The 12,177-nt window shown below is 32.3% G+C and overlaps 1 protein-coding gene across 1 annotated transcript in view; it reads left to right on the top strand.

Moving 5' to 3' along the window:
• Nucleotides 1–6,140, top strand: part of LOC124541387 — a 40,475-nt gene extending 34,335 nt beyond the window's left edge. Inside the window, exons 9-12 of the mRNA XM_047119244.1 lie at nt 1,634–1,785; nt 2,761–2,876; nt 2,967–3,125; nt 3,304–6,140. Coding sequence (XP_046975200.1) covers nt 1,634–1,785; nt 2,761–2,876; nt 2,967–3,125; nt 3,304–5,810 — 2,934 coding nt within the window. The 3' untranslated portion in view covers nt 5,811–6,140. The remainder of the gene's footprint in view (nt 1–1,633; nt 1,786–2,760; nt 2,877–2,966; nt 3,126–3,303) is intronic.
• The last annotated feature ends 6,037 nt before the right edge of the window (nt 6,141–12,177 follow it).

Raw genomic sequence — 12,177 nt, 5'->3', positions numbered from 1 at the left:
ATGTGAATTCGTCTCTCAAATAAATCAATACTATATACCATTCACATGCTAATCATTGAAATTGTTTGTAACAAAATTTGTTTCTAACAGATGTTAGTATAGTACTATTTTTACATGACAGGTGATTATGCCAAAAATAAATTTCGTTGGGCTTATTTAAACCGGACGTAGGATTTTGCCGGTACGTATTTTTTGATTAATAAAACGAATTGAACCTACGCATTGTCGTCCATTAATGTTTACTTACCTTTCTTACGAATATTTGATATCCTCATACTTTTTTTCTATACTTTTGAATAACTTATTATGTTTAGATTTATTTTTTCGACGGTAATAAAATTAAATAAGTCGATTTTTGCAAATAATACAAGGTTCCAGGTCTTGTGCGAAGTTGCAAATTTCAATAGTGGTATCGATCCCAAAATAAGACCATCCGCTCGATTTGCAAAACTTTTGCATTTCTTTCAAGGATAACAAAATGCGAAAAATCGATTTTTGCAAAGATCACAAAGTTGCGGATCTCATGCGGGGATGCAAATTTTAATACTGACAAGGACCTCAAAGAAACAATCATTGGCTTGATTTGTAAAACTTTTGCAATTTTTTCGAAAATGAAAAATGCCATAGAGTTAAATTTCCGACATCACACAAGATTCCGGATTGCGTGAGAAGTTGCAAATTTTAATACTAACATTAATCCCAAAATTAAACATTCCCCTCGATTTGCAAAACTTTTAAAAATTTCTTGAAGGTAAAAAAATAAAAAAATTACATTTTTGCAAATTGCTTAAAGTTTCGGATCGCGTATGAGGTTGCAAATTTGTTAATGCATCAGAATAGATGTTTTCGAAGTTTGCAACCAAGTTTCAAAACTTTTGTAATAATTCCGAGACCACCTTACTCGAAAAAATGACCACGAATTAAAAAGAATTATAAATAAACACGTTCCGGTCAACGAAAAAGGTTGCAAATTTATTATATTTATGTTGCAATATATTTTTCCGACATATGTGTCAAGTTTGCAGAACTTTTGGAACGTTATTATTCAGTTTAATTAAAAAAAAACATCAATTTTCAGTAACAAAAAATGTTCCGTACACTTAGATTGGTTGCAAATTTAATACGTGATATGAAATATTATATCGAAAACTTCCCTAAGTTTGCAGAACTTTTGGAATTTTTTTCACGACCATACAGCCAAAATTAATTTAATTGCAATTTTAACAATGTTCCGGACTGCGGACAAGGTTGCAAAATGAGATTAATTGTCGTCCCAATGTACCATTCACTTGACCGAAGTTTGAAAACTTTTGAATCTCAGTCTATAATGAATGGACTAACGTACGAGTGCGTAGGAAAGTGTGTAAGCAAATTTAGTAAGAAGGCTAAATAATGTGTTAAGATCAGAGGATGCGGATTTAGCAGTTTTTCTGCCACTAAAGTTAATTAAACTAACATAATAACAAAGAAGACGAAACCCGTTTTATTTCTAATCGAAAGAATTAATTTTTAATTATTTATTTTGTACACTTCAATTGTGCACATAAGATAATCTTTCCAAATTCATAAAGAAGAAAAATTTATAAATGAGCGTTATTTTTTTGGTGCTCTAAACCTTCGTATATCTTTACAGTTAAATAAAAGTGTTCATGGAGAAGAAATGCCATACGTCCTGGGTATTCCTCTAGGCGGTGCCAATACACATTTTCATTCCGAGTACACACAACAGGAGAAACTTTTCAGCGAGGTGATAATGAGGCTATGGACAAATTTTGTGAAAAATGGGTAAGTTGTATTCTACAGTACTATAAAAAACTATTTGCCTTAAAGCCTACATTATTGTATACTACGATTGCGTGAGTTCAAATCTCGGTAAGTATTTTGTCAAGGAATCTTTAGGGACAGCGTCAAATATAGATGTTGACACCATTTACACTCTTGGTCCTGCGCCTGAACTCTCAAGGTTAGATGCTCTGATTGAAATCAATCAAGAGGACATATTGTTTTTTTTAAGCAATAGGTATGTGAACTGACTAATGATGTCAGGTCAAGACTAGAACTAAATTATTATATCCCTTGTGCATGTAATAAAATTGGTTCAGCCATTTTCCAAACATAAATTCAACAATACTGAGTGTTGCTATTAAAACATGTGATCTGATTATATGTTCCCAGTACGAACTTGAAAAAAGCCCTACCACCAAGACATGTTTTCTAATCCATGTAGTTATTAATATAAACGTTGAACATTTTTTATGTAGTAAAAGTTAATCCAATAAGTTGTATCAGCAGATTTAAATTCTAGGAGAGATATATAAAACGAATTTACTACATAAATTCTATGTTATATTGCTAATGATGAACTCATTTCCTGGAAACTTTTGGCTCGCATCAACTACAAATTGAAAGTAGATTTTATATCTTGAACATATTGCTGGACATTAAAAGTGAATTCTAGAGAAAATTTAATCAAATTTAATTCTAATTTCCTTTTGACGAATTATATTTAGAATAAGGAGCAATTTTATCCGATAAATACGACTTTTTCTTAGCAATTTCGAGATAAAATAAATGTATTTCACAATACCATCTATTTGTACTACAACCGTCCTTCCTTTCATTATAGCTATTGCTTGCTGTTATTTAAATGATTAGTTATACGTTTCTTATAGTCGAATGATTTCAAAAATAGAATCTTAATTGATGGTTCAAACTCGTGTTAAATTATGTTTATTTATAATTCATCCATCCATATTTCAGATCACCAAATACACAAAGTGTGAGCGAATATTTCACATTTGATAAGAAACTTTGGAACCAATACAACGTGGAATGGCCGGAATATAATATTGCTCATCAGCCGTATTTAAGAATAGGTATTTTTTTAATTAATTTATTCAAAGTACATTAATAAAAAATCTCAACAAATATAGGTAATAAACATCGTTTGTGTTTGGTATTTTCAGATTTGCCGCCCTCGATAAATAGTTTGTATAGATCGAACTATACGAGTTTTTGGATTGAGACGTTACCAAATAAAATGAAGAGATTTATTGTTGATCCTCTTTTCGAGTTTACTCCTACACCAACAACGCACAGGCCAAAACCCAGCCACAGAATAACAGGTAAAATTCCTTCATTACTTTGAATGATCATCAATAATTGAACAATGTCACTACATTGTTCAACGTAGTAATGTATGATTATTGATGAAGGTTTTTGATAAATAGAAAATAACTACACAAGACAATGTGTTTAAGTGCAATTTTTCTCAAGTAGTAAATTTTAATCTCAAATTTACAGATCCCATTCGGAAAATTTGGACTCCTCAAGTCTATAGCCCACCTCATTACAGTTCTCCAACGGCTTATGGTAAATTGCGGCCATATTCACCACCTGTATCGAAGCCGGATACTGAAATGATATACAGAGAAATACAATCAATAAAAACGCCATCACGACCCATACCGTCTGGTTTAATGGAAAAAACTGTACACACTACTGTAAAACCAACAACTGAAATGCCTGTTAAAACATCCAGTGCTACTGTAACCCTTGTTGTTTCACTTGCAATATTATTTCTGGCTATAAATGTTGGTATATGCGGCGTATTTTATTATAAAAAGCGAAAATCACAAATTAGAGAAAGATCATTCGAAGTTTCTAATCAACCTCGCGCTGAAGTCGGTGAAGTAGATGTCATAGGGCAAAAAAGTTCAAAGGACGATAAAAGTGCATTACAAACCTTCAAAAATGGTTGCAGTGTGATCAAATCGATGAGTATAACCAAAATTAGAAGTAATAGCAAGAAAGTGAAAAAGAAAGAAGTTTGTAAAACTCCAAAATCTGATGATTCTGGTGGTTTTAGAGAACGTTTTCAATTACGAAGGCATTTATCTACTAGTACTCTCGACGCTCACACTAAAGTTAGGGACTGGATTGCGAATGGAGTTATGCATAGATGTTCCCCAAGTATACTGAGAAAATCTAACTCCGAATTAAATGACAAGTCATTCATAAATACTAAACCTTACACAAGGTCTGAAGAATTACTTTCTGATTCGAGAAAAATTACGAAGACAACTTTAAAAATCAACGAATCATTAAGTCCGAACAATCTTTTGGCAAAAAATTATAGTGGTAATAACAAAACGTCAGAAAAAACAACGTCAACATCGGCTTTAGATTCACATTCATCTCTAATTAGTAATAAGCAATCAACTTTAGGTAAGCGAACAAATAAATCAACTGATTCCCTCAAAAGCAAAGGAACAGACAGTATTAAGTCTAGAAAGGTTTCCGTTGCTATCGATGCTACACCTGCAGCTCGGACTAATTCTATTTTAAAACAAGAACCTATAGAACTTTCGAAATCTTTTGATGAATCAAAACATTCCAGTACGGAAAATAAATTACAGAGGTCAAAAACTGACGGCGCAATTATATCTGAAAGTATTAATATCCCCATAGGTAAAAATGAAGTTACTAAAACTTACACTAATGAGGTAATTTTAGCCCTGAACCAAAATAACGCTATTAAAATATCACATAAGCATTCTACTTCTGATCCAGTGACAGATGTTAATTATGAGGCTTTAAAAGAAAAATTACGACGTGAAGCGGAAGTTATTGACATACTTCCTCCAGTTACTTTCCGAAATGAGGTCAACGTAACTTCGAGAGACGACAGGATTAATGCCGAGCCTCTTTCCGCGGAAGAGGCTTTAATGACTATTAAGAGGAGAAATTACCCAAAAGTGCTCCCAGATTTGCCAAATGCACATAAAAGATTGTCTCTACAACCAACCGCTTTTCAAACGTTTCGTGGTTACGTTGGAGGTAGCAGTATTGATAATCAACAAGATAGATCAAAGGTTCCACCTCAACCTCCACCGCGAACAACAACTTTGGAACGACGTCTGGCATATAAAAATTCTAAGCAACTTTCCTCTTTTGATGTTTCAAACGTTAAAAAGATTTCTGAATCTGATATTTCAAGTAGAAATTACGAAAATATAGATAATTTGTCACCTGTAACTGATAAGAAGTCATATAATAAATCCATTGAGTCTGTTAGTAGGAGTGATAAATCTGGTAGTCACCGAGAATATCCTAAGGTGATCATTGCATCTAGTGATACACCGTGTACTCCAGAACCAACAATTTTCATCAAACCGTCACCTAGTCAACTTGAAATTCCTTCAAATGTCCCAAGGGTTAGGTTACCTGACGACTTTCATTCACACGCTTCGGGATCTGTTACTTCTTTTTCTTCCTTTTATTCCGATGACGATATAAATGATGAAGTAGACGACGAATTTCTTGATAATCTCGCTGAAGATAAATTAATTCAAGAATTAGTTGGTGGAGTAGAATCACCTACAGATATGGATGTTTTAGATTCAAAAGGCCCAGAAACAATATTTGAAAAGAAAGTAGAAATTGTACCTGTGAAAATAAACCAAGTTCACATCGATCCAAAAAGTAAAGAGAACTATGTGTGTATTTCAGATTTACTTTTACCTGATGTAAGTAGCTTGGAACAAACAGCACAAATAAAGGCAAATTTCAGTTTGAACAAATTAAAGAATAGAAGTGAAAGTATAAATAGTCCTCCAGAAAAAGCAGTGAAAGTGAAACCAAGAAAAACAATAAAGCCTCCGTCGATTTTGAATAGAGCTACAAAAGGCAGTAGCGGTGGTAGCTTTAAAAGTAAATCTGATTCTACCAAATTGGAACATTCAAACTCTGGTTCATCCAATGATACGGAGACCAGTACAGGAACTGTACGTAAAGTTCAACTAAAGTAGAATTACTTAGATTTAAATTAATCAGATGAGAGTGACATATAAATGTAAGAAATCCTAAGTTAATGCATTTAGTAAGGAGTAATAAACATATTTTTTTTTAGATTGTGTATTGTTTGTTAAATCGAAATATGTATCAGATACAAGTAGACGATGCTATACAATAAAGCTTTAAAATTATTTTAGCATTAGTGATAAGATATTGCTTTTATTTAAATAAATAAGCCATAAATATAAATGCAACGTGATGAAGAAAGCATTATAATTTATTAAAAATTTGACCAATTTGTAACCAGAGAACTATTAGATATTTAATGCATTTAGAAAATAATACTGATGAAATACACTTGTGTTTTATTTTACATATTCACGAATAAAAGGTTCTCCTCCTAAATATATTCCGTCGTATATTTGGAAACGTTTATCTAGTGCAGAATTTCGCTTGTCATGGCTTTAGAGGATTTTATTGAAGGGATCAACCATATCTCGGGCTTTGAAACACCGAATGGAAGTTTCTAGATCAAAAAGAACACTTCGAGATAAATGGAACAATTAAATTAACCAAAAGTTACATTCGAGTAATTCAACAAGAGCATTTAGCTGAACTTGACTTAAACGGTCTTTCTTAACATCCCTATTATCTTAAATTCTTTGATGCGATGCGACTTGCCAAGCTTCTTTATGGTTATGGTGTGAATTATAAGCGAATTACTAGTTATAAATATTTATGAGGGAAATATTCATACTTAAGCATAAGGCGAATATTTCGAATTTGGAATCATTTATGAGATTCGAAATAAATACATTTGAAAGAAAATTTAGGCTGAACAAATAAAAAATCAAAAGCGCGTGAAACTGAATTAAACCGCCATTATTTTTTCTTTTTGGGCGACATTGGTGTGACTTGTAATTTGTTAAAAGTGTTCATGGTTTTTTATTTAGATTTGTAGCCTGACTAAGAAATTTCCAAGTTAGAACTATTTTTGGTTTTCTAGTAAATTGCTTAAAGTAATTTATATTATTGCCATTTTTGGTCTATTTCACTTATTTACGGTAAATATAAAATTTAATTAATATATTAAATCATAAGCACATTGACCAGTTTTTTATTAGTTTTCGTTTCTATGTTATATTTAGTGGAATATATTTGACATTTGATAATTTAATTGAGTATAATTTACAAAGGGATTTATATTAACTGTTGCTTACTGACAAGTATAACCCGAAGAATTTCTCAAACGTCTAGTATTAAACTATTCTACTACAGTATATTAAGTATAAATATAATAAGCACAGTGAAACAACCACCATACATAATTAATTTTATTTTAAACGGTTACTACATTACACCGAGCCAATGAACACTGTAAATAGGATAAATTAATTTTGAAGATTCCAATATTTAACATGAAAACAAAAATGCAACAATGGTTAGCTTGATTCTATTAGTATAACTATCTTTCTTAGATTATGTTATTACATACGTACACTATTACCATAATTATGATAGTCTTATTGTTCTAGTGGCTAGATATAGGCTGAACTACAGGCACAAGGGACATAACATCTTAGTTCCCAAGTTTGGTGGCACATTGACGATGTAAGGAATGGTTAATATTCTTACAGCTTCATTGTCTATGGGTGATGGTGACCACTTACCATCAGGTGGCCCATATACTCGTTCGCCAACGTATACCATAAACAAAAATGTAGACCGCGGAACCCGAGATACTAGCTTCTATTTCCGGTCTAGCTGATTAAAAGTTATTGAGTTTTTCTAAGAATACTCAGAAACCGCCTTGAGTCTGGGAGTTGGATACATTCTTGTGCCTCAGAAAGCATCCGGATTTTTACCATGCATTGAGCACTAAAATAGAGCCTGCGTAGTATCTAATCTCTCTTGTATAAGTTGACATGGCCAGAGTCAGTACATCGTCAACATCATTATTATCATATACATAACATTCGTAAACTGTTACATTTTCAAATCAGTTTTATATATGTAGGTAATATAAACATACTCGATCACCACTTTCTTATAATAAATTTCGAAATTAATTTGTTCCCTTTTACGAATGTCAAATCCATTGCGATACAGGAATTGTGTATTCCAATGTACCACAAAAATTTATTGTAATCGCATCATATTTTCCACAAACAACGAGCGTATGGCTCCCATGCGGTTTACCAAACGATTCCATCTTAATCTTACGACACGATAATTGTGACATTTAGTCAAGAATAAATGTACGCCTTTATAATTATTAAATCTATACACATAATAAAGTTGGAGTGTCTGTTTGTAATATTAAAATAGGCACATATACCAAAATAACAAAGAAAGTATGCTGTCAAATAACAACTGGTACTATTTAATAAATTTTTAGGATACGCAAAAATTAAAATGGTCCATCCGCCAGTTACCAGGCTTTATCTCATGAACCGTGTTATTTTGACCCTTGAAATTTTCACAGACGGCGTATTTGTGTTGCCACTATAACACCAGAAACAAAAGAAAAAAACCAGAATAAAATAAACATTTAACTGGGCTCCTATATAGCAGACATTACTTCTTTTGTCGTTTTTATAGATTATACGGAACACTTTGCAATTTATACTTAAATAGGTACATTGCCGTCTAGAAAATGTAAGAGCTTGCAAATCAAACCCCAACGACATAATACGCGCCTTTAAGTCACTAGACATGAAGAAAACGGCTGATTTATGGGGTATTTCTCTAAAGGTGATAAATTCGATTATTGATGTGATTGCACCTTATCTTGCTTTAATATTTAATAGTTGTGTCCAACGTGGTATATTTCCTGACCTGATGAAACATAGTAAAGTTATTCCAATATTTAAGTTTGGTAGTTCTTCAGACCCCAACAACTATAGGCCAATTTCAATTCTACCTACCCTGAGCAAAATATTTCAGAAAATAATTCTAAATCAATTATTAGAACACTTTAACAAACATAATCTGGTTCATAGTAAACAATTTGGCTTCACGAGGGGTCGCTCGACTACAGACGCTGGTATTGACGCAGCTTATTAAGAATATCTATGAAGCCTGGGAAGAATCACGGGATGCCTTAGGGATTTTCTGTGACTTATCCAAAGCCTTTGATTGTGTTCAACATGAGACTCTAGTCAGGAAACTTTATCACTATGGAATTGGAGAAAGTGCGCTCGACCTTCTGACTTCCTATCTTAACAATAGAATTCAGAGGGTTGACGTTAAAGGAAAAAGGTCTCCTGGGGTCTCAGTTGGTATGGGGGTCCCTCAGGGATCAATTCTTGGACCTTTTCTGTTTCTCACATATATAAATGACTTGCCCTTCCTTGTTGGGAACAAACATGATATAGTATTGATTGCTGATGACACCTCCTTAGTTTTTAAAATTAATAGAAAACAGGTTCAGTATGACAATGTAAACAATGCTATAGCTGATATAGTACATTGATTTAGCGTAAATAATCTTAGACTAAATAATAATAAAACTAAAATTGTGAAATTTAGTACACCAAATGAACAAAATGTAAAAGCCGATGTACTCATCAACGGGGAATCGAAGGATCCAATTGATTCTGCGGAGTTTCTTGGCCTTACTGTTGATGCCAAGTTGCAATGGGGCCCCCATATTAACGGATTGGCGAGTAGAATGAGTTCTGCGGCATTCGCGGTCAAAAAAATTAGATTATGTACCGATGTTGATACAGCTCGCTTAGTATATTCCAGTTACTTTCATAGTATAATGTCATACGGTATTGTGCTGTGGGGAAATGCAGCCGCTATCCATACCATATTTGTGCTACAGAAGAGGGCTATTCGCGCAATCTATAACCTAGGAGCTAAAGAATCGTTAAGGAATAAATTTAAAGAAATCAAGATATTGACTGTTGCTTCTCAATATATATTCTCTAATGTTATGTATGTACGAAAAAATATTAATGATTTCATGAGAAAATGTGATACTCATAACATTGGTACAAGGAACAAACACAAACTTGTTACTCCTGTTACTCGACTGCGTAGAGTCAGTAACTCCTTTATGGGTCAATGTATACGGTTTTACAACAGGATCCCAGAAAGCGTTCAAAATGCCTCTGTTGCCAAATTTAAAAAAATTATTAAGGAACGCTTGTGTGCAAAAGGTTATTATACAATTAATGAGTTTATGATCGATAGCACACCTTGGGAATGAAACGATCGCCTCCTGGCTATTTCATCTCATATTAAATTGTTTATTTATATAATACATAAGACAAACAAAAAAAAACCCGCTGAGTTTCTTTCGCCGGTTCTTCTCAGGTCAGGGTATTTTCTTTCCGAACCGGGGTAGTGTTTCAATTGACCATCAATAAGAAAGTGTAATGCTTCTATATTGAATAAAGTTATTTGAGTTTGAATTTGAGTTTAAATGGTATGACCAAATACAAGACGTTTGATAGTCATCAATGAATTACATTCAAAAAAAGAATATTAATTTTTTTTTTTTGAATAATCGTAACGTCTAAACAGCTTACGAGAACGGCATTATCCACATTTCCTTAAAATTTATCGCTTTAAGATATTGTGCAATGGGACCTCCGGCGCGGGTGTTCAAATAAACTTGCTTTTAAACTATTTCAATGGATATTTTAAATAATTTATATGTAAATTCGAGACATTTGCAAGAATTCAAATACAATTTGAACGCCAACTTCAAATTAAGTTTTACTTTTGATACAAATTTTCGAAACTTTATTAAAACGGTGCCGTTAAAGTGTTTATATCACGTCTTAATTTCTCGGTAACTTTTTAAGAAAAAGCAATTATTGTAGTAGTCAAAAAAACACCTATTTACATTAAGCATTTAGGGATTGATTACGAGTGATATACAATCTCGGTGTTCTATACGTTATCAAATCAAATCAATTTTATTTAAGTAAAATTCACAAGGAAGCGCTTTTGAATCGTTAATTACATGCTACCTGATGATGATTACACACAATAGGGCTATTCTGTAACAAGAAACTCGAATCTCATCGGATAACACTAGCGTGATTTTGTCGATATTTATGTCAGTATGTCCTTTGCGACATTGACTATAATAATAGGCTATTTGAATCGTTTTTAAAATCTATTTTATATTATTTAGTAGAGTAGAACCGAGTTAAAGTTGTTTTTTTTTATTTCTAGTACAAATTTGCCGAAAAATATCATATTTTTATAAATATATTATAAATAACGCGCGAAAACGCTACTTGGACAATATGGCGCTGCAATGGGGTCGGTGACGTCACTTAGCTGTATTTTAATGTGACACATATAGTAGAAAAGCAAGGTTTACAAGAAAGTGATCTTCATCATAAGTCCGGCCAATCAGGGGCGTTTTGTGTCACGTGACAAACGGTTGAAAAAATGCATTTTTATTTATTGATTTTTGAATAAATTAAGTATTATTTTCAAGTTTTGTTAGTAAATACCCATTTTTAAACTCATAATGTACACTGATCACAATAATTCACAATTTATTTTTCGTATTTTCAAATAGCCTATAATAACACTTATAGATCAAACGATCAATATGGCGTCAGTCAATGAGACAGCTGTCAGATGTTCAAATTATTCGCCGTTCGTCAACATGTCATTCTTTTGTTAAATTTCTTTTGCCGCACTATTTAACATAAGAGACACTTCCTGTTGCGTAACACTATGATATAAAAGGAGAAGCAAATTTTTAAAAACAATACGAAACGATTAAGACTTGTTATATAAATTTATAAACGATTAATGAAAAAATAGCAACGAATCTCTTGCCAGTAATATAAAAGATCTACATTTCTTCCTCTATGACAGCTACAGATTTTATTTAATTTCAAAAATTACTATATGTAAGTATTAAAATGAGCATAATTAAATACATATACGAAAATAATTCTAAAGCGTAATTTTATATAATAAATTGTACGTGCAATTACAAAAGATTTATCATTCTCATTCGGATGTATGGAATGAGGAACAATGCTTAACCCAGATAGTATAGTTTTTCATCCGCTTTTAATTGTCGCCAAGTTTCGTTGACACGGAATTATTTGAATGAAATGATATGCAAATATGGGGATGAATACGTGTGAAATGTTTCAATGGAATACGTTTCATATCATTTTTTAAAATACATGCAGTATTTTTTGAGTCTAGAAATATTGTTGTTTTAATTAAATTTCGTTTTTTTTTTTTTTTATTTCATTATCATTTAAAACAAAGCTTGCCTCGTATGTCTTTTTGAACGAGATGAATTTAAAACAACTAAATTTTCGTGTTATTTATTTGATTCACGAGGGAGGTTTAAGACAATTTTCTTATGGTTTTGAGTGTATTGGATGC

Source organism: Vanessa cardui, chromosome 2, assembly GCF_905220365.1.
Source record: "Vanessa cardui chromosome 2, ilVanCard2.1, whole genome shotgun sequence".
NCBI lineage: Eukaryota > Metazoa > Arthropoda > Insecta > Lepidoptera > Nymphalidae > Vanessa > Vanessa cardui.
The sequence above is the reverse complement of the archived record's forward strand: the minus strand, read 5'-3'. Positions and strand labels throughout refer to the sequence as shown.